The sequence below is a fragment of the Taudactylus pleione genome, unplaced genomic scaffold (genome assembly GCF_031769625.1).
Source record: "Taudactylus pleione unplaced genomic scaffold, aTauple2 ptg000969l, whole genome shotgun sequence".
Classification (NCBI taxonomy): domain Eukaryota; kingdom Metazoa; phylum Chordata; class Amphibia; order Anura; family Myobatrachidae; genus Taudactylus; species Taudactylus pleione.
In genome coordinates, this window is record NW_028285370.1 from 2,722,566 (window position 1) to 2,745,900 (window position 23,335).

The 23,335-nt window shown below is 48.0% G+C and overlaps 1 protein-coding gene across 9 annotated transcripts in view; it reads left to right on the forward strand.

Moving 5' to 3' along the window:
• SLC6A9 (solute carrier family 6 member 9) overlaps positions 1 to 23,335 on the forward strand; it is a 164,810-nt gene that overhangs the window by 135,969 nt on the left and 5,506 nt on the right. For all 9 annotated transcript variants that reach the window (XM_088460671.1, XM_088460670.1, XM_088460669.1 and 6 more), the window contains 6 exons: positions 4,256 to 4,529; positions 12,086 to 12,218; positions 14,144 to 14,278; positions 20,513 to 20,616; positions 22,649 to 22,886; positions 23,014 to 23,148. In XM_088460671.1, the coding sequence (XP_088316797.1) occupies positions 4,256 to 4,529; positions 12,086 to 12,218; positions 14,144 to 14,278; positions 20,513 to 20,616; positions 22,649 to 22,886; positions 23,014 to 23,148 (1,019 nt within the window). The remainder of the gene's footprint in view (positions 1 to 4,255; positions 4,530 to 12,085; positions 12,219 to 14,143; positions 14,279 to 20,512; positions 20,617 to 22,648; positions 22,887 to 23,013; positions 23,149 to 23,335) is intronic.

Sequence of the window (23,335 nt, forward strand, 5' to 3'; positions counted from 1 at the left end):
GTTGCCAGAGCGATGGAGCGCTGGGCGGATTCATTAGAGGCTTCTTTTGAATCCGACTGTCCGGCCGATCAGGCGGAGTTGATTGGCAATCTCCGTGATTCGGCCACCTACATCAACGAGGCGGCTCTAGACATTAGTACTCTGGTGTCTAGAATTTCTTCAGCAGCGGTAGCTGCTCGTCGCACCTTGTGGCTGCGATCCTGGAAGGCGGACGCAGATTCCAAGAAAGGTCTGGAAGCGTTGCCGTTTACCGGAGAAGTTCTCTTCGGTCCGGATCTGGATAAGATTGTGGCCACGCTGGCGGCAGCCAAATCTGCCTGTCTCCCGTCGGCCGCTGCTCCTTCTGGTTCGGGACCATCGTCCTTTCGGTCATCTAGGGCCCAGGGCAGGCCCAAACCACAGTCGTTTCCTCGACAGGCTGGCCCTAAGAAATCGGTCAAGCCCCGGAAGCAGGCATGGAGTACCAGACGTCCGGCCCCCAAGCCAGATGACAAGCCTGCGGCCTGACGGTCCGGGCCTCCCTTTGGGGGATCCCAGGGTGGGAGGCCGCCTGCTACAGTTCGCCCAGTGTTGGTCGACCACTACGACAGACACTTGGGTTCTGGAGGTGGTTTCCCACGGATACGCCCTCTCCTTCCGGCACAGACCCCCGGCTCGCTTCTTCACCACGGGTCTCCCATCAGACCGGAACAAGGCTACGGAGCTGCAGAAGGTATTGCACACTATGCTCCAGGCTGGAGTTATAGTGGCGGTTCCATTCTCCCAGAGGGGCCAGGGTTTCTATTCAAATCTATTTTTGGTACAGAAACCCAATGGGTCATATCGTCCGATTCTCAACCTCAAAGCACTCAACAAGTCTTTGCGGGTCCCGAAGTTTCGGATGGAGACCCTACGGTCCATCATTCTGGCGCTGGAACCTGGGGAATACTTGGTGTCATTGGACATACAGGACGCTTACCTGCATGTCCCTATTCTTTGGCGCCATCAACAGTTCCTCAGGTTTGCAATCAGCAGCGACCACTTCCAGTTTCGGGCGTTACCTTTTGGCCTGGCAACAGCACCACGTGTTTTCACCAAGGTGATGGCGGTCATGGCGGCTTCTCTGCGGCTGCAGGGAGTCCGCATGTTGCCGTATTTGGACGACCTGTTATTGGTGGCAGGATCTCCAGAGCTCCTGTTACGCCACTTGGACCTGACCATTGCACTGCTGCAACGGCACGGCTGGCTAATCAACTGGCAGAAGTCCACTCTAATCCCGTCTCGGAGGATTCTGCATCTTGGAGCCTTATTGGACTCGGGACAGCAAAGGATCTTCGTGACGGAGGACAAGATCTCTGCTTTACAGTCAAGGGTGCGCAGTTGTCTGCACAGCCGCCGGGTGTCCTTACACTCGGCGATGAGGTTACTGGGCTCCATGGTGTCGGTGTTCGACATGGTGGAATACGCCCAGTTTCACTCCAGACCTCTGCAGCACCTGATCCTGTCCAAGTGGAACGGGCTGACTCAGTCTCTGAAGTCCCAGACGATTGTGCTCACCCAGGAGGTTCGCCTGTCCCTTACGTGGTGGTTACAGACGACCCACCTCAACAAGGGACGTCCGTTCTGGGTTCCAAATTGGGTCCTGTTGACAACGGACGCCAGTCTTCGGGGCTGGGGAGCAGTTTCGGGTCCACACTTGTTCCAGGGCAGGTGGACGCCGACAGAAGCGGAGCTTCCAATAAATATCTTGGAACTCCGTGCGGTCTTCAATGCTCTCCAGCAGGCACAGCGGTTTCTCCAGGGTCGCCCGGTGCAGGTCCAGTCGGACAACGCTACCACCGTGGCCTACATAAACAGGCAAGGAGGAACTCGCAGTCGGGCGGCTCTCGTAGAGGTCTCTCGGATCCTGGTTTGGGCGGAGCGCAATCTTCCGGCCATATCAGCGGTCTTCATCCCGGGAGTGCTCAATTGGGAGGCGGACTTTCTAAGTCGCCAGGACGTTCATCCGGGGGAATGGTCCCTGCACCCGGACGTTTTTCAACTACTGGTGGACAGGTGGGGTCTTCCAGAAATCGACCTCATGGCGTCCCGGCACAACAACAAGTTGCCGGTGTACGGGTCTCGCACAAGAGACGAAGGGGCGTCTCTGGTGGATGCTCTGTCCGTCCGGTGGACGTTCCGGTTCGCATACCTGTTCCCTCCGGTCTCCCTTCTTCCACGGGTAATCCGGAAATTCAAACAGGAAGGAGGGACGCTCCTGTTGATAGCTCCCGCGTGGCCCAGACGGCACTGGTTCTCAGACCTTCAGGGTCTGTCCGTGGACATTCCTCTGCGGTTGCCGCTACGACCGGACCTTCTGTCTCAGGGTCCTTGCCTTCACCCGGACCTGACTCGGCTGTCTTTGACGGCGTGGCTGTTGAGACGGCCATGCTGAGGTCCCGGGGGTTTTCCAGCTCTGTGGTGCGTACCATGTTGCGAGCTCGGAAACCGTCTTCCGCGAGGATATACCATCGCGTGTGGCATACGTTCTTCCAGTGGTGTCGACCGAGAGGTTATGCACCGCGGGAGTTTCGTCTGTCTCGGATTCTCGCCTTCCTGCAAGCGGGACTAGATCATGGGCTTCGCCTTGCTTCTTTGAAGGTACAGGTTTCGGCCCTATCTGTCTGGTTTCACCGTAGGATTGCTACAATCCCGGATGTGCGCACCTTTATGCAGGGTGTTCTCCGCATTCAGCCGCCCTTTGTTCCACCTGTGGCGCCTTGGGATTTGGCTGTGGTCCTGAGGGCTCTCCAAGGACCGCCGTTTGAACCACTGGGCTCAGTGGATCTTAAATGGCTAACAGCTAAGACTGTTTTCCTTCTGGCCATTGCTTCGGCCAGACGTGTTTCTGAGTTAGGGGCTCTTTCTTGTAGACCCCCTTTCTTGGTTTTTTATGGGAACAGGGCAGTGCTCCGCACTCGGCCCGAGTTTCTTCCCAAAGTTGTTTCCCAGTTTCATATTAACGAGGAAATAGTTGTTCCGGCCTTTAACTCACCGGGTCTTTCCGTGGGTGAGGCCTCTTTGGATGTTGTGCGGGCCTTAAGGACTTATGTTGACCGCACTTCTTCGTTTAGGAAGTCGGACGCTTTGTTTGTCCTCTTTGGCTTCCGTAAAAAGGGTTGGCCTGCTTCAAAGCAAACTTTGGCAGCCTGGATCCGTATGGCTATTTCTGAAGCTTATCTTCATGAAGGCCTACCGGTCCCTCCTTCTCTGAAGGCTCATTCCACTAGGTCTGTGGGTCCTTCGTGGGCAGCTCGACGTGGTGCCTCGGCAGTTCAGATCTGCAAGGCTGCTACGTGGTCTTCTGTCCATACCTTCGTGAGGTATTACAGGTTTGACACCTTCGCCTCTCAGGATGCTTCCTTCGGGCGGCGGATTCTCCTTTCTGCACAGGAGCGTCCCCACCCTTAAAGGATACTGCTTTGGGACATCCCCAAGGTATCCTGTGGATACCCTATGGACCCTGAAGTAGAAAATATGAGATATGGTAAGAACTTACCCTTGTTATCTCTATTTCTACGAAGTCCATAGGGTTCCACAGGACTCCCGCCCTGTCGCACCTGTGCTGCAGATGGGCTTTGCTCTGGTCACCGGTTTTCCGTCTCCCTCTGGTGAGAATGTGATTCTTGTATGTGTCCAGATCTTTGTTCTCTCTCTTCCTTCTCCTCCTCCGGCCTATGGCTTGGTAACTAACTGAGGTGCCTTGGCCCGGGGGCGGGGTATAGGAGGGGGACCTAGTGCATCCTGGGAGGCTGAAAGCTTAACTCTTTGGTGCCCTGCGACTGACGTCACACCTATACCCCAAGGTATCCTGTGGAACCCTATGGACTTCGTAGAAATAGAGATAACAAGGGTAAGTTCTTACCATATCTCATATTTTTGCGCGACGAGCCCTCCGAACACTTAGGTTACGTGCAAGCGCCCCGTCGCTGTCCAATTACACCCATACAGCCGCAAATACCACTGTAGCATTTATGTGCATTTTGTATAGTTTTTGTTTAAATGACAATTCCAGTCAGATGTTAGAAGGATGCAGAACATATGCGATAATGGAACAACAAGGTGTGCATTATACCAACACAAAACCGTCACCATAGTGGAAAGCTTTTAAAATATTTAGCAATAATGATAATGTATGTTTAATATTAGCATGGCTTGTAGTGTACAGTGACCTTTTATACTGTAAGTGCTGTTCACCATTGCCAACCATCTGCCGCCATCTTGTCTTCCCCATCAGGTATAGGTTATGGAATGATGGTGGTTTCCACCTATATTGGTATTTATTACAACGTGGTTATCTGTATCGCCTTTTACTACTTCTTCATGTCAATGAACCGCATCCTGCCGTGGACTTACTGTAATAATCTCTGGAACACGGAGAACTGCATCGGCGTGCTAAGCCCCTCAACCAATTCCAGCCTCAACCTCACCAGCCATCAGGCCGCGTTCAACCTTTCGACCATTCTCAACCAGACTGTGAAGAGGACGAGCCCAAGCGAGGAGTACTGGAGGTGGGTGCTGGCGTGGGTCTGTGTACAGTTAGGTCCATATATATTTGGGAACTAACTCAAGTTTTGTTCTTTTAGCTGTTTACCAAAACACATCCAAGTTACAGCTATATAATAAATATGGGCTTAAAGAGTAGACTATCGCCTTTAGTTTAAGGCTATTCACATCCAAATTGGAGGAAGGGTATAGGGATTACAACTGTTTAATATGTAGTCCCCTCTTTTTTAAGGGACCAAAAGTAATTGGACAATTGACTCAAAAGCTGTTTCATGGACAGGTGCGGGTCATTCCTTTGTTATTTCTTTATCAGATAAGCAGGCAAAAGGTCCGGAGTTGATTCCAAGTGTGGCATTTGCGTTTAGAAACTCTTGTTATGAACCCACAACATGCGGTCAACTCAGCTCTCAATGCAAGTGACACAGGCCACCCTTAGGCTGCAAAAAAAACAACATAAAATCCATCAGAGAGATGGCGGGAACCTTGGGAGTGGCCAAGTCAACAGTTTGATGCTTTCTGAGGAAAAAAAACACCTTGGCGAGCTCGGCAGCACAAAAAGGCCTGGACGTCCATGGAAGACAACAGTAGTGGATGATCGCAGGATCCTTTCCATGGTAAAGAAAAACCCCTTCACAACATCCTGCCAGGTGGTCGCAATATCAGTATCCAAGTCTACCATACAGAGAAGACTTCTCAAGAGAAAATGCAGGGGGTTCACCACAAGGTGCAAACCATTCATAAGCCTCAAGAACAGAAAGGCCAGATTAGACTTTACCATTAAAAACATTCTTAGAAAAACAGCATTCTGTAGACAAATTAAACTAAGATCAACCTCTTTCAGAATGATGGGAAGAAAAAAGTATGGAGAAGGCTTGGAATGGCTCATGATCCGAAGCATACCACATCATCTGTAACACACGGTGGAGGCAGTGTGATGGCATGGGCATGCATGGCTACCAGTGGCACTGGGTCACTAGTGTTTATTGATGATGTGACAGAAGCAACCGGATGAATCTTGAAGTGTATAGGGATCTACTGTCTGCTCAGATTCCGCCAAATTCAGCCAAGTTGATTGGACGGCGCTTCACAGTACAGATGTACAATGACCTAAAATATACTGAGAAAGCAGCCCAGGAGTTTTTTAAGAGAAAGAAGTGGAGTATTCTGCGATCATCTAAACTCAACCCTATCAAGCATGCATTTCACTTGCTGAAGACAGAACTAAAGGCAGAGAAACCCACAAACAAACAACTAAAGACAGCAGCAGTATAGGCTTCGCAAAGCATAACAAGGGAGGGTATTGTAAGCTTGCGAGCAGGGCCCTCCAACCTATGCCTATCTGTTATTACCCAGTCTTGTTTTATTACTGTTTGTTCCCAATTGTAAAGCTCAACGGAATATACTGTGCTATATAAGTAACTGTTAATAATAATAATAATAATAATAATAATAACGTTAATAATTTGGTGATGTCCATGGATTCCAGACTCCAGGAAGACATCGCCTGCAAAGGATTCTCAACTAAGTATTAAAAATTAACATTTTATTTATGATTATATTAATTTGTCCAATTACATTTGTGCCCCTGAAAAAGGGGACTGTGTATTGAAATAGCTGCAATTCCTAAACGTTTCATACCATATTATACCATTGTGGTGGCGTACAGAGCCAAAATGATGAATATTGTGTCTGCATCCAAATATACAGTCAGGTGCATAAATATTGGGACACTGACAGAATTATCATAGTTTGGCCTCTATTCACCACCACAATGGCTTTGAAATGAAACAAACAAGATGTGCTTTAACTGCAGACTTGCAGATTTAATTTGAGGGTAATTGCATCCATATCAGGTGAGCGGTGTAGGAATTACAACGGTTTCTATATGTGCCTCTCACTTTTTAAGGGGCCAAAAGTAATGGGACTATGAACTCAAAAGCTATTTCATGGACAGGTGTGGGCTATTCCCTCGTTATTTCATTATCAATTAAGCAGGTAAAAGGTCTGGAGTTGATTCTAGGTGTGACATTTGCATTTGGAATCAGTTGCTGTCGACTCTCAATATGAGATCCAAAGAGCTGTCACTATCAGTGAAGCAAGCCATCATTAGGTTGAAAAATCATAACAAACCCATCAGAGAGATAGCAAAAACATTAGGTGTGACCAAATCAACTGTTTGGAACATTTTTAAAAAGAAAGAACGCATCGGAGAGCTCAGCAACACCAAAAGACCCGAAAGACCACGGAAAACAACTGTGGTGGATGACAGAAGAATTATTTCCCTGGTGAAGAAAAACCCCTTCACAACAGTTGGCCAAATCAAGAACACTCTCCAGGAGGTAGGTGTATATGTGTCAAAGTCAACAATCAAGAGAAGACTTCACAAGAGTGAATATAGAGGGTTTACCACAAGATGTAAACCATTGGTGAGCCTCAAAAACAGGAAGACCAGATAAGAGTTTGCCAAACAACATCTAAAAAAGCCATTACAGTTCTGGAACAACATCCTATGGACAGATGAGACAAAGATCAACTTGTACCAGAGTGATGGGAAGAGAAGAGTATGGAGAAGGAAAGGAAGTGCTCATGATCCAAAACATACCACCTCATCAGTGAAGCATGGTGGTGGTAGTGTCATGGCGTGGACATGTATGGCTGCCAATGGAACTGGTTTCCTTTTATTTATTGATGATGTGACTGCTGACAAAAGCAGCAGAATGAATTCTGAAGTGTTTCGGGCAATATTATATGCTCATATTCAGTCAAATGCTTCAGAACTCATTGGAAGGCGCTTCACAGTGCAGATGGACAATAACCCGAAGCATACTGCAAAAGCAACCAAAGAGTTTTTTAAGGCTAAAAAGTGGAATGTTATGCAATGGCCAAGTCAATCTCCTGACCTGAATCCAATTGAGCATGCATTTCACTTGATGAAGGACAAAACTGAAGGGAAAATGCCCCAAGAACAAGCAGGAACTGAAGACATTTGCAGTAGAGGCCTGGAGGAGCATCACCAGGGATGAAACCCAGCGTCTGGTGATGTCTATGCGTTCCAGACTTCAGGCTGTAATTGCCTGCAAAGGATTTGCAACAAAGTATTAAAAAGTGAAAGTTAGATTTAGGATTGTTTAGTTTGTCCCATTACTTTTGGCCCCTTAAAAAGTGTGAGGCACATATAGAAACCGTTGTTAATCCTACACCGTTCACCTGATTTGGATGTAATTACCCTCAAATCTGAAAGTCTGCAGTTAAAGCACATCTTGTTTGTTTCATTACAAAGCCATTGTGGTGGTGAATAGAGGCCAAAATATGAAAATTCTGTCAATGTCCCAATATTTATGCACCTGACTGTATATATGGACCTAACTGTTTATCTATATACAGTACATTATGTATAATGCCATGTACCCGATCTGTAGCCCCACTAAAAACACAGACGCCCTGCTTATAGGGATGGGGCTCCCTATCGAGGAGTTTCATCTGTTTATGACAGCTATATACATACATCCTAACTCTCCTGGCTGCGGACCTGGAAATCCACAAAGCTTATACACTGAAGGGATCAGTCACATATATTTGGAAACATGTGAACATGTGCCGTACACATTATATTACCATTCCTTCCATGTGCCGTACACATTATATTAGCATTTCTCCCATGTGCCGTACACATTATATTACCATTCCGCCCATGTGCCGTACACATTATATTACCATTCCTCCCATGTGCCGTACACATTATATTACCATTCCTCCCATGTGCCGTACACATTATATTACCATTCCTCCCATGTGCCGTACACATTATATTACCATTCCTCCCATGTGCCGTACACATTATATTACCATTCCTCCCATGTGCCGTACACATTATATTACCATTCCTCCCATGTGCCGTACACATATTACCATTCCTTCCATGTGCCGTACACATTATATTACCATTCCTTCCATGTGCCGTACACATTATATTACCATTCCTCCCATGTGCCGTACACATTATATTACCATTCCTCCCTTGTGCCGTACACATTATATTACCATTCCTTCCATGTGCCGTACACATTATATTACCATTCCTCCCATGTGCCGTACACATTATATTACCGTTCCTTCCATGTGCCGTACACATTATATTACCGTTCCTCCCATGTGCCGTACACATTATATTACCGTTCCTCCCATGTGCCGTACACATTATATTACCGTTCCTTCCATGTGCCGTACACATTATATTCCCATTCCTTCCATGTGCTGTACACATTATATTCCCATTCCTTCCATGTGCCGTACACATTATATTACCATTCCTTCCATGTGCCGTACACATTATATTACCATTCCTTCCCTGTGCTGTACACATTATATTACCATTCCTTCCATGTGCCGTACACATTATATTACCATTCCTTCCATGTGCCGTACACATTATATTACCATTCCTTCCATGTTCCATGAAGATATATAATTTGAGTTGTTACTTAAAATTGGTGATTTAGAGTACTTCGTCCAGGAGATTTCTGATGGAGATGTGATCAAGTCGTCAATGGCCTGATTCAGACCCGGTCGCAAGTGCTGAGCGATCGCAACCGGGTCGATGTTTGCCCACTGGGCATGCGCACGACGGAGCCGGCTCCGTCGTGCGCATGCGCGAGACCCAGCTAGCGACGGGTGCCCCGTCGCTCCGGGTCTCGCACCATAGGGGGCGAGCTGTCGATGGTGATTGACAGCTCACCCCGTTTGGTAGGCGGGCATGGGGGGTGGCTGGCCAAACGGAGGCGTTCCCGAAGGAACGCCTGACGTTTGGGGGCAGCCCCACTGACATCACCAGTGATGTCAGTGGGAGAGCTTCCGGCTCTATTAGAGCCAGAAGCTCTCTGGGGCTTGCAGCCACGAGACCCTACCACAAGGGTCTCGTCGCAAGCCCGATGGTCGCGATGGTCTTGACCATCGCGACCATCAACCTGGCCGCTCGCAATAGCTGTTGGTGGTCACCCACAGCTATGCGAGCGGCCAGGAGGCCAAACAAAAACAAAAAAACGTCCTGTTTCAGATTGAGCGCTCGTTCAGAGCGTCCGTCTCTGAATCAGGCCCTATGTACAAAGGGGTCTATTTACTAAGCCTTGGGGAGAGAGAAAGTGGACAGAGATAAATACCAATTAATCAACTCCTGTAATTTTTCAACCACAGCCTATAAAGTGACAGGTTGGAGTTGATTGGTTGGTACTTTATCTCCATCCTGTTTATCTCTTTCTTAAGCTTAGTACATAGACCAGTGTTTGTCAACCTCGGTCCTCAAGGCACACTAACAGTCCAGGTTTTAGTGATATCCATGCTAGCGCACAGGTAGTTAAATCAGAATAACTGAGGTACTAATTAAGACACCTGTGCTCAAATATGGCTATCCTTAAAACCTGGACTGTTAGTGTGCCTTGAGGTCCGTGGTTGAGAACCCCTGACATAGACCCTCAAATCTTATACGTAATGAGGAATGTTCTGGAGGTTCCATCCAAACTTCAAGATCCAGAATAACACACAGGTACAGTCGTGCATCTGAATGTGCAGGGACTGAGACTCCCAGTTTTGAGTTTCTTGAGACCCTGAAAAACTGTCTTGTGCATCTTTAGGTGCAACCATCGGTCGCACCAGCATCAACCATCGTTCACACCAGCATCAACCATCGTTCACACCAGCATCAAAACTTGCCCCAGCCCCATATTAGGTGCAGATTTGCAGTCTGAATATGGCCTCCGATGTGAGCGATTCTGAGTCTCCGCATGCAACCACTATCATGCGTCTTCCATGCGTCCTAATTGCAACAGCGCCTCTGTACGCACGGACCCTTTACACGTGCGCAGTGTGACTTCGATGCTTGTGCAGTAGAAAAAAAACAACTGCGTCCTACACCAACATTGTGTGTGGCACAGAATAAGCCCCAGAGATGGAAACATCCGGCATTGAACACACATTGAGCCGTGAGCGCTCCTTACATCCTGTGTCCCAAGGACATTTCAGGACACGCGGTGAGCGCTCTGTTATAGGCACAGAGAAGCCACAAGGTTTTGGCTTCATCTTGTTTATAAATGCCCAGGTGTCTGAGCCCAATGCAGCTAGCAGATCTATTGTATGGCAGCTGTACAGAGAACGTTGAACAGACTTAGCTGAAATGTGGCAATAAGCAGGACGGTAGCACCATTAAGCGAACCTGGGCCATTATACTGAATGTACATCATAACAGCGTTAGGCTTCCTTGTATTGTAAGCTAAGCTCTGCTTTCTCCCCTAGAACAGTGCTAAGTGCTGATCTCCCTGCAGATGGTAAATGGCCATTGTGTCATTGTCCCAACACTCTGGCGTCTCACCCTGCAACTTCCCCCCCTTACGGAGCGGTGTTTGCCAGGAAGCCAGGAACCAGCCAGGATCCTGATAGCGAGTAACCATCACCCTTGTGTGAATGTGCAGCATCTCCAGTTCTCCAGTGGGCAGAGGACAAGCAGGGCCTCCTGGGAGTTGTAGTACATTCCCAGCTACAGAGACTTCTGTGAGAGTTGTACATTAGATTGTGAGTGACAGGGGTAAGAGGTGCAGAAGGTGCCCCTGCAGGGACTCGTGCCCTATGGTGCTGACAGCCTATGGAATAGCCATTCTCCTGCAGAGGAAGAGATGACAATGCCCAATGTTTCCTGGAGGGAGCTGTACACTAGAGACGGGGGAGAGGGGAGGGGGAGGTTATAATAGCTAATGACGAGACTCACAGAGGGTCCAGACTGCCAGCCATTGAGGCGCACAGGAAATACCTCTTTAAATGGCCAACTCCAAGCATTGTCTCTGAGGCACAAGAGAAGGACTTGTGCGTGCCTCATACCTAATGGATTTCATTGTCTACATAACAGCGAAATCATTTTATCTAGACCCCCTCCCATCGCATGAAACATTTCTCCCTGTGCTACGTATTACATATCCGAGGAACAAAATCAACCGAGTAACAATGCTATAGCACTAAAATATAACATGACTAACATACTATCAACCCTATGGGGCATTTACATTGAGCAGCTACTGTATTTAGGGCAGCATGGTTAGATTTATAGGTTCACAGCCCCGAGGTCATGAATTCAAACCCTGACCAAAGCATTATCTGTGTGGAGTTTGTATGTTCTCATTGTAATTGCATGGATTTGCTTCAGTTTCCTCCCACACGCCAAAATAATAACCATATTGTGTGTGTGTGTTCATGTGATAAGAAATATAGGGGTCTATGTACTAAGCTTTGGAGAGAGCTAAAGTACCAACCAATCAGCTCCTAACTGTCATGTTACAACTTTATCTCTCCCCAATGATAAGTACATAGACCCCATAGATTGTAAGCTCCACTGGGGCAGGGACTGATGTGATTGGCCAAACATTCCCTGTGAAGTGCTGGATAATATGTGTGTGCTATATACTATATATATATATATATATATATATATATATATATATAGTTACTAATACAAGTGCTATCTCTGGTCTGGTGGCCTAGCAATTTACAGATAGTGTCTGACCCGGTCTCTGTATTACAGGCGTTATGTGCTTCGGCTGTCGGGCGACATTGGGGATTTCGGTGAGATCCGGCTACCCATCCTAGGATGTCTGGGTTTGTCCTGGGTCGTTGTCTTTCTCTGCCTCATCAGAGGTGTGAAATCTTCTGGAAAGGTGAGATCCGCATATAGCCATGTACTGTATACCTATTCTCATATACTGTGCTGCAAACTTAAGTTACATCTAGTAAGACGTATGATCTTGCTAGTAATGTCAATAGATTATAGTATCAAGTACAGACGTGTCCACATACATCTATCCTCCGCGTGCTACAAGTCACGTTACACATAACATGTGAGCGCCTGTGTGACTCGGGGGCACCGAGCGTCTTTTCATGCACCTTTGTCCCTTAAAAATGCGTCTTATTGGCAAAGCGGTGCGACCAGGACGCACACTCAGCTTCTGCTAATTGATATGCGGCGTGTCTATATTCTGTGTGCGACTGCGGCTGTATCTGCATGTGACATGATGCGTTATAATGTCATAGGCGCTGACACTATAACGTACATTGCAGATATAACTGCGCCACTAGAAGAGCTGCTTAACACGCAAGGAGGCTAGATATAGGTGGACACATCTGTACATCGTACGTGTGTTTTATATTTTTTTTAAATGATTTTCTGAATACAATTGTGATACAAAAATAGGGTTAAAGGGGCACTGTGATTGTAAAAAGAAAAGGTCACATTTACACACAATTGCAGTCAGCCTCCCCTGATCATGTCACTTGCTGCCTATGACAAGACTGCCATGTAATTAGTGATAATGTATAACGAGACAGAACGAGGAAACCTACAATAACGACTGCCAATATGAAGGGGATATTATTCCAGTAATAACAAGAGGCCTATAGTAAAGGACATCTCTACCCCACTATGATGAAGTATTAACGGGAGGGTGCCTCTATACGAATATCTCATACTAGTGACCGTACTGGATGCGCTGACCATTTAGACATAAACATTTTAATGGTTTATGATCACATTTCATCAATACTGTAGTCTTGGCTGAAGGTACAATAGGTGATGTAAATCAAATAAACTGTTCTCCCTCCCCTGTACTAGGGCAACTCACAGACGTGAATTTATTTTTCTGATTTTATTCAAATAACATAAATCCAGTTTTGTATTTTTTCTATGATATATTTTGATAGTTGTTAATGAAGATTGTTTATTAATGTAATCTTTAATGTCTACTCTATGGCTTTGTCCCCCATCTCTCCACTCTCCTGTCATTGTATTGCTCCACCAATATCCTCATACCCTTCATCCTCTCCCATTATGCTCCTCTCCCCTTTAATCTTCTCCCTAATATCTCTCCCTCATCTTCAATTTTCTCCCAATATCTTCCCCTACTCTTCACTCGTTCCACCAATATCTCCCCTTTTGTCTTCACTCGTTCCACCAATATCTCCCCTTTTGTCTTCACTCGTTCCACCAATATCTCCCCCTTTGTCTTCACTTGTTCCACCAATATCTCCCCCTTTGTCTTCACTCGTTCCACCAATATCTCCCCCTTTTTCTTCACTCGTTCCACCAATATCTCCCCCTTTGTCTTCACTCGTTCCACCAATATCTCCCCCTTTGTCTTCACTCGTTCCACCAATATCTCCCCCTTTGTCTTCAATTGTTCCCCCAATATCTCCCCCTTTGTCTTCACTCGTTCCACCAATATCTCCCCCTTTGTCTTCACTCGTTCCACCAAAATCTCCCCCTTTGTCTTCACTCGTTCCACCAATATCTCCCCCTTTGTATTCACTCGTTCCACCAATATCTCCCTTTGTCTTCACTCGTTCCACCAATATCTCCCCCTTTGTCTTTAATCTTTTCCCCAATATCTTTCCCTTGTCTTCAATTTTTCCCTCCCAATATTTCCCTCTCCCTTTCAATTCTGCCCCCTATATCTCCCCCATCCCTTCAATTCTTCTCCCATTGTCGCCCTCTCCCTTTCAATTCTGCCCTCTATATCTTCCGCTCTCCTTCAATCCTGCTCCCCATACATCCCTCCTCCCTCATGACACTGTCCTCCTGTACCCTCAGGTGGTTTATTTCACAGCAACGTTCCCCTACCTGGTCCTCACAATCCTCTTCATTCGTGGGATAACCCTGGAGGGAGCTGTGGATGGGATCTTGTATTATCTGACCCCGCAGTGGGACAAGATCCTGGAAGCCAAGGTAAATTATTATCATTAATATCCTTTATTTATGTGGTGCCACGACGGGTCCACAGCGCCTTACAGATGTACGACAACTGAAACAGAATGAACAAAACAAGAAAAAAGTGACTTACAGTCCAGAACATTGCAGGAAATGGACGAGGCTAATAAACATTGCTGTAGCAACAGTCATAGTACCCAAATAAGCAGCTGGGTGGCAGAACCCAAAGGATTGGTACTGTGGTTGGCAGTGAGAAGGTGATGATGGTGTAAGTGAGGAAAAGCACATGAGGGAAGCGGGCCCTGACCATGAGAGCTTACAATCTAAAGGGGAGGGGAAGACAGACAGAGGTGACATAGAGGGGAGAGACAGTGAGGACGAAGCATGGAGCAGTCGGTTAGGATGAGAGCAGGATGGCTTTAATAAATAAGTGGGTCTTGAGAGCTGTTTGAAATTTGAAGGCAGGTGGTGAGTCTGACAGGGAGAGAGTTCCAGTGGTAGGGAGCAGCACAGACAAAAGGGAGTGGGAGGAATTCATCAACAAGGAGAGTCAGTGTTCAATTGTAGAGAAAACTGGGAGTGAGATGAGGTCTGATCAGTGAGGAGGGCACACCTGTGCATGCTAGAGAAGGGGTGTGACCTCGCGGGGATGGGGTGTGACCACATGACTCCCCCCCCCCCCCCTTTTCCATCACTCATACAACAGAAAAGGAGACAGATAATGCTTGAATGATTAAAAACATGAGCTATAAACAGTGAAGCCATAGCATTATGTGGTCCCCATACTAAAGATACACAAGGAGAGCACAGGAAAGAAACACTTGGATGGAAAATAATAATATACAGAATTAACCTCACATTTACTGCTACACTGATGTATTATCTGCTAAGAGACATGTGGGAAGGAGCCGCGCTCACATCCCTCCTCCTCACCCGGGCAGTGGACATGACACAGTCACACTCAGGTGAGGTTGGGCTGCGGAGTGTGACACGGAGCTCGGACTCACCAAGTGACAGCAGGTCTGGAGCCAAAGCCTGCAGTGATATCATTGTCCACCTCCCCTTCCCTGGGCATCAGGCCGCGCTCTCCCATACTCGCCCTTACCTCTCAGCCTCAACATATGGCTAAGGCTGGCGTGATGGCCGTGACTCCTCTCTGTCACTTCCCGCTATACAGCCAACTTTGTCCTGCAGGAGGGGGACAAGTGCTGCTTCTGCTTCCCCGACCTGGCAGTCACGCCATCACCACCTCCTCTCTGCGACAGCAGATCCCCTGCCTGGCCCAGTCCAGTGCGCTCCGCCGGCAGAGCCGTCAGAGCATGTTGGATTTCACCAACCAATCTGGGTTGTAGATTGCTAGTGTATGGTACCGATCAGCCATTTTGCAAACCATTACTAGTAAAATGATGGGCCGTCACGATTGGCAGATGAGTTCTTTGGTGAAAATGATCTGCAAACCACTGAAAAATATCTGCACTGTATTAGCGCATATTGGTGGACTGGAGAAACGTTAACACCCAGAATCTGTGAATTGTTTCTTTGTGATAGCTGATGTATGGGCCCCATAAGACACATTAAGTTTAAGGAAGCTCTGGGACATCCATGAGGAGATAGCAGAGAGACAGTTGGAGATGCGAGTGAGGAGAGAGAGGGAAAGGTCAGGGGAGGAGAGGTAGATCTGAGTGTCATCAGCATAGAGATGATACTGGAGGCCAAAGGAGCAGGTGAGCTCAACTAAGGAGAATGTATAGAGGGAGAATAGGAGAGAACAGAACCTTGGACGACACCTAACGGTAGTGAAAGTGGGGGAGAAGTAGAATCATGTAAGGAGACCAAGACAGACCGGTCAGAGAGGTAGCAATAAAGCTAGAAGGGGGCAGTATCACGCAGACCAAGGGAGTGAAGGATTTGCAGGAGGAGAGAGTGGTCCACAGTATCAAAATCAGCAGTGAGGTTGAGGAGAATGAGCAGAGAGTAGTGGCCTTTGGAGTGGTCATTGATGACTTTAGTGAGGGCAGTTTCTGTGGAGTGGAGATGACGGAAGCCGTACTGAAATGGGTCATGCAGGGAGTGGGAGGAAAGAAAGTCGATTCGCTCAAGGAGTTTGGAGGCAAAGAGTAGGAGAGACACGGGGGGGGGAATAATTAGAGAGAATGTCCGGATCTAGGGTGGGGTTCTTATAGGAATGAGGCAGACAAGGGCCTGCTTGAATACAGAGGAACCAGTGCCTGATGTGAGGGAGAGAATGAAGAGATGGGCAAGATGGGAATCGGCAATGGGAGAGGGGGAGAGGAGGAGGGGTGCGAAGGCTGGATTGGGTAAAATGGATGGAGAGAATGGGGAGAGGCAGGGTGGGAAGCAGAGAATGGGATGACAAGTGTCAGGTTGGTAGTGATGTGCTGACGGATGGATTCAGTTTTAGATGTGAAGTTGGCAGCATAGTCAATGGCAGAGAGTGAGGAGAGGGGGGAGGACGGAGTTGAAAGTGGCGAAGAGACGACTGGGAGGCGAGAAGGGGTGACAACAGGGTGATGCCAAAAGCCTGCTTCCGTGCAGGTGTCTCGGGGCACCTATTTCTGCCACTCGCTTGCACCTTCAGGCCATCGTCGCACTCCTGGTGGACGGTCCTGGGGTCTGGAAGGGTTGAGGACGGACCTAGGGTGGGGAAGAACACGGCAAAAGCAGGATGGCCCCCACTGGGATTGGTGGTTGGTCATCTACTTCCCCTAACGGGATGCAGTGACATTACCGGCGGCCGGGATACCAGCCGTCGGAATCCCGACAGTCAAAAATCCCGACGTCTATCTTTAGCCCCACAACAAAATCCTGACAGCCGCCATCCCGAACGAAGGTAAACCGAGAATGGGTAGCGTTAGCCGCGGGGGTTTAGGTTTAGCCACCCCCGGGGGAACTTAGGGTTAGGCACCCCCCGGGATTGTTAGGGTTAGGCTACAGGGAGGGGGGGGGGGTTAGGGTTAGGCACTCCCGGGGGAGGTTAAGGTCAGGCACCCCCTCCCTCGAGGTTTAGGGTGCGGGGTAGGGGGGGTTAGGTTTAGGCACCACTGTGACGTAATAGGGTTAGGCACCACCCAGGGAGATTTAGGGTTAGACACCACCAAGGGAGGGTTAGGGGGGGATAGGGGAGGGTTACCCTACTTACCACCTCCTGTTGAGATCTTGAACCTTCGGGCCTTTCGAGATCTTGAACCTTCCAGCGTCGGTATGAGAACGGACAGCTATTCAGCCGTCGGTATTTCATACCGATTCCCCCCTAACTGCTGCTCTGCGCATAAGGACCCAATGCTGGCTACTCTGGTGCATCCCAGCTAAACTCAGCAAATCAAGAATACATGAATATAAAACACAGCACACATGATTATATAAATGCAACACGGCAAACTAAACATGTATGTAAAACACAGCACACAATGATTATATAAATGCAACACGCAAACCAAACATGTCTGTAAAACACAGCAAACAATGATTATATAAATGCAACACGCAAACCAAACATGTATGTAAAACACAGCACACAATGATTATATAAATGCAACATGCAAACCAAACTTGTATGTAAAACACAGCACACAATGATTATATAAATGCAATCTGGGTATGTAGCTATATAGGCCTGGCTGGGCCTAAGTGTCCATCTATCTAGGGCCTATTGCCCGGTGTGCCCTCCTTATAGGGGCCCGGGGCCTTACCCTCTGTGTGGAGATCTAACAGCTCCCCTTTATCTGGCCTACTTCCCTTATCACGGGCAGCGCCCCTTCGCTATGAGGGTAGAGCTCTAACAGCTCCCCTTTATCTGTCCTAATGCCCTTATCACGGGCAGCGCCCCTTCACTATGAGGGTTTAGCTCTAACAGCTCCCCTTTATCTGGGCCTAATGCCCCTATCCTGGGCCCTAGCAGGGGTGCCTAAATGGGCCTCTGTGGAAGATGGTGGGCGGCGGCTCTCTGCTCTTCACCTGGCTATCTGCGGCCCTTGTTTTAGCCATCGTCGCTGCCCCAGCACCCGTTGCTGCCCCCAGCTGGCGTGGTGCAGGCACTCCAGTGGACGCCGGCTCACCGCCTTCCCCTACAAGGAGTAGCGACGGCCGTGGGCCGTTGCAGCCCCGGCCCAGTGCCATTGGCGGAGCCAGCATCTCCGCGGATGCCGGGCCGTCTCCAGGGGCAGCGATGTCAGGAGCCCACCATCGCTGTCCCCAGGCCCAGCGTCATCCTCAGCTGGGCATGTTGGCGGGGACTGGTGGGGAGCTTCACAATCGCTACGGACCCTGCTGCGGTGGCCAGGGGCCGGTTCGCCCCGGTCTGCCACCTGACCAGGGGCTCCCCGATGCGGCGCTGGTCTCCAGGGACCGGTCCCAACCCACCAAGGGGTATCCCGGCTCAGCGACCTGGATCCTTACAGAACCGCGATTGTCGCTCAGCCACCCTGCTACAGGGTCTTGAAATAAGACTATATAAAGAGGGAATGGGCAGCACTGTAGGTAAATGTCCTGTATCCTTATCCCTCTCTCCCTCTGTATTCACTCTGACTACAACATTTACCATGTGTCAGTAAAACCTCACATTTCTGACATGTTCCATTCTGAATATTTAGTTTAATTTGTAACGCTCAATGGCATATGCTGGTTCTATATAAGTAAATGTTAATAAATTAATAAACAATTGTGTAACATCTTCTGATAAATTGTCCCCTGGGTCCTGTTCTCTGTATTGATCTTACATTACTGCACCGTGCCAATCAATAACGGGAATCCGTACAAAGCCTATTACAGAACAGTAATAGGAAAACACAGCTGAAACCGTCCTTGTTGGTAAATGGGAAATAGTGTTACTGCAACTGTGCGTAATTTAAAGCCGTATTTACTAAAATTTACGGCAAAGAATTCCAAGATTATAAATAGTATATAAACAATTGGCATAGAATCTGATACTCCTCATATGTGGTAACTTATTTTCGTGTTCAGGTCTCTTTCAGGCTTTCCTCAAATTGAGGTGGATTATTGGGACAGAGGTGCCTGCATTTATTTGTGTCATTTTAATAGCACAGCGCCATCTAGTGGCTAAATTGTCAAATTACCAGAAAATATCCAAGAGCGAAAATGTGCCAATGTCTGCGATCGCTATGCCGTCGCAGCCCAACATAAGGACTCTCACATCCCCTTACACACATCTATAATACTTTGCAAGTCTGCAAAACCATCGGTAACATCGAGTACCATCGGAGCCTACTGCACACTTGCAGACCTCACTCAGGAATTGATAACCTCATCGCACGCAGTGAAAGCTCAAGCTGCGTATGGCATCGCAGTGACTAATTATGCACGCCCCTGTAACGGCGTTCAAACGCACTGGAACACCTGCGTTTCGCCAGTCACCCCTCCCCATCACCTCCCCCAAATTCTCATTTCCTGGCAATCATTCTACGATGGGTCTGCGTGGACACTGCGCAGTCCGATCGCAGTGAAGCCTTCGTGCACTGCAATGCATGCGCAGTGTACAGCAATCGTCCGTCTGCGTGCTTAATCGCAGTTGTGATCCATAATTAATCCGGCCCAGTGAGCAGACATCTCTTGATGTAATGCAGAAAGGCTAAAGACGCACCTATCTGTATTTCGGTGCCTACAGACACTGACTTTGTGGCCACCTCCCTAATCTAATCCCATTAAAAGTCAATTTTGTATGATGCAAGTCACAGTCCTGGTCCAAGTTAGGCCAGAAATCTCTGACCATTGTAAGGATCCAGCAGCACCCCCAGTATTGCCGTCTTACCCATACACGCAGGCACGGCTGTGCAAAGAGGATTTCATGTTGTCACGAAATCACGTTCTAGTAGCTGCATAAAATACCTTTTGTGTTTGTGCTCTTTAATTCAAATTTTCATACAGTTTGATCTAATTTGAGTCCCTGCTTGTCGTCCTCACATCCCGGACACAATTTTCTCAATATATATATATATATTTTTTTTTCATTTTCAGTCCACTTTAATTATTCTGATTGTACACACCTCCTACAACTTTACCTACATATATACATGTACTTCTCTTACTTTCCTGTGCTTTGTTTCAGCCATGCCTTTATACTGTATATAGTAGTTTATTTTCAATAGGACAATGTGCATGGGATACGATTGTACCTGGATACCAGATTTGTGCTGTACCCAAAGGCAGTAACATGATTTATTTTGTGCCAGTTTTTTCTTTGTAACTGGGTCCTCTCCTCTGTGTCCCTGGCTGCAGGTTTGGGGAGACGCGGCGTCCCAGATATTCTACTCGCTGGGCTGCGCGTGGGGTGGACTCATTACGATGGCTTCATATAACAAGTTTCACAACAACTGTTACAGGTAGGTACTACGGTTACACCAGTGCTGGCTCATTACCAGTAAGTTGTGGCATTTTGGAATAAGTGCCTTAATCAGATTTGGGAACAGAGGGCCTGATTCAGACCCGGTCGCTAGCAAGCGTCCGCTCGCTGCTGCCAATGTTCGCTAATCTCGCATACGTATGCATCGCAGTGCGCTAACTACTCATAGCGATCGGGACCAGCTCGCCCCTGCAAAGACCGGCCAGTGTAATGAGTGACAGGAGAGGCCGTTTGTGGGTGGTAACCGGGGCAGTCCAGTGAGAGCGGGGATGTGCAGGTGCGAACGCAGGCGTGCCCGAGTGTCTCAACGCCGTTTCAGAGGCGTGCATAAGTAACAGGCCCTGTTATAGTACATGTCACCAGCCTTTTTTTTTACACTGAAATCCTTGCAGTGCTTGCGGTAGGGTAGAGGCAACCACAAGCACTGCTATCGCTTCCGATGGTCCTCAATGTACCAATGTTTAAATACACTTCCTGGAGATGACGTGCGCTAGTGGGTATCTCACCATATGCTAATGGGCGTCTGCATACACAAAGTGATCGCTCGCCAAGACATAGTGGGCGTGCTTTTGCCTTGCCGTGCGATCGCCTGCCTTGACGTCACTTAGCTGAATTTTCATCCGCAGGGAGCGAGCGGCCGCATCTAGCGAACTGGTCTGAATCAGGCCCAGAGTAAGATAGAGCAAGTAACTGTGAACCTGGACAAGCCATGTTGCAGTACAAGGGGGGCAAATGCTGTACATACATTTATCTTGCATGCGGGGTAAATACTGGCTGCTGTTGCATGTAGCCCACAAATGCTGGACAGCTTTATTTTTACACTGCAATTTAGATTTCAGGTTGAGCACACCCCTCCGACATCTAAATCTCTCTGCACATGGTACATCGGCCCCCCCCTGCAGCGCAGCAAGGTGTTACCATAAGGGCCCATTTATTATTCTATATTTGTGGCTATATCCCCGAAAACACCAGGTTTCGGGGGTTAGCAGTAAATATTTTGTAAGCCCTGGATGTATTAAGGAGGGACCGGAGCAAGTATCTCTAATACCTGCTCTGATCCCTCCATTCCCGCAGGCAGCCGCATAGGTTTCTATGGGGGATGTGTTGCTACCAGATTTACCAATATCCAGAATGCAATGCATTCCCGGTATTGGCCCCCGCAGCTAACGACATTTGAAAATTACGTTGAGCCTATGGGCTACAGACCGCATAATTAGGCGGCGGAGGGTTCCTACAGAACGCTCCCCCGGCAATGGCCGCCACACATGTGTAGTCAGCAGGACTGCGCATGCGCTGTGGCTCCGGCACATTGCAGGGACGGGCTCCTTTTCCTGCATGTGCTCTATAATACATCCCGGCACTATGATCACATCTTGCAATGCTATAATGGGCTATCTGTCATATCCAGATCGCATTACAAGTGCCATCATTAATAAATGGGGGCCTCAGTCTATTCCCAACTCTGAGTCAGGCTCTAAATCCATCCCCTGTGCTAATGTCATATTAGTCTTTGTGTGTGTTTTGTGTATCTTGTCTTTGTGTTCTGTGTGTGTATTTTGTCTGTGTGTTGTGTGTATCTTGTCTTTGTGTTGTGTGTATTGTATTATTTGTGTGTTTTATGTCTGTGTACACATTTTCTATGCGTTGTATGAGTGTTTGCTGGCAACGAAGATCTGTAGCGGGATAAATACCACATATGTATTACCAGCATGAAATGAATGTTAACCTAAAATGTATAGTTACTGTTTATTATACAAGGCTGGGCAGACACAGTCCATACCTGTCCCACTTACCCTCCTGTCCGTCAGCCCTTCCACTGCAGCTTACTGGATAATAGAGGAGGGCAGATGCAGGAAGGAAATCCCTACTGGGCGAATAGTTGGTGACAAAACCCCATCTCCTTATTTGGCATCAAGTGAACCATTATTGACACCTCTGTATGCAAGAGCCAAATGAACCAGATTTCTTTTTCTCTTCTAACGCCGATAATGGGCTTTTTAATCTCCCACCAGGGACAGTATCATCATCAGCATTACCAACTGCGCCACCAGCGTCTATGCCGGCTTCGTCATCTTCTCCATTCTGGGCTTCATGGCAAACCACATGGGAGTAGACGTGTCCAAAGTGGCCGACCACGGTCCCGGGCTGGCATTTGTGGCGTATCCTGAAGCCCTGACCCTGCTGCCGATATCTCCCCTGTGGTCCTTACTGTTTTTCTTTATGCTCATCCTTCTGGGACTTGGGACGCAGGTAATCACAGCGTAACATTATAATATATCACAAGTACAACTAGAAATTGACTTGGGGGGTCATAGCTCGTTATGGCTCCAACAGTAGCTGTAACTTTCCATTCACCATAACATCCTCCTGGTTGCAGTTCTGTCTGCTGGAGACTCTGGTCACCGCCATTGTGGATGAGATCGGCAATGACTGGATCATCCGCTGGAAAACTGTGGTGACACTCGGGGTGGCAGTGATAGGTTTTCTGCTGGGTATCCCGCTAACTACACAGGTAACTCTCGCACAGTGCTGTTATACTCTTGCTGATGTCATTATAAATCCAGCGATGACTAAGGCTGGCCACACAGGGTCAAGACAGTGGGGCCGTGAGGTTTGCTGGTCAGATCAAGCGAGATTCCGCGTTTGCGTCCATGAACCGGATCACTTTGGATTATTTCTGGGAGTGTTGGCTGTAACAT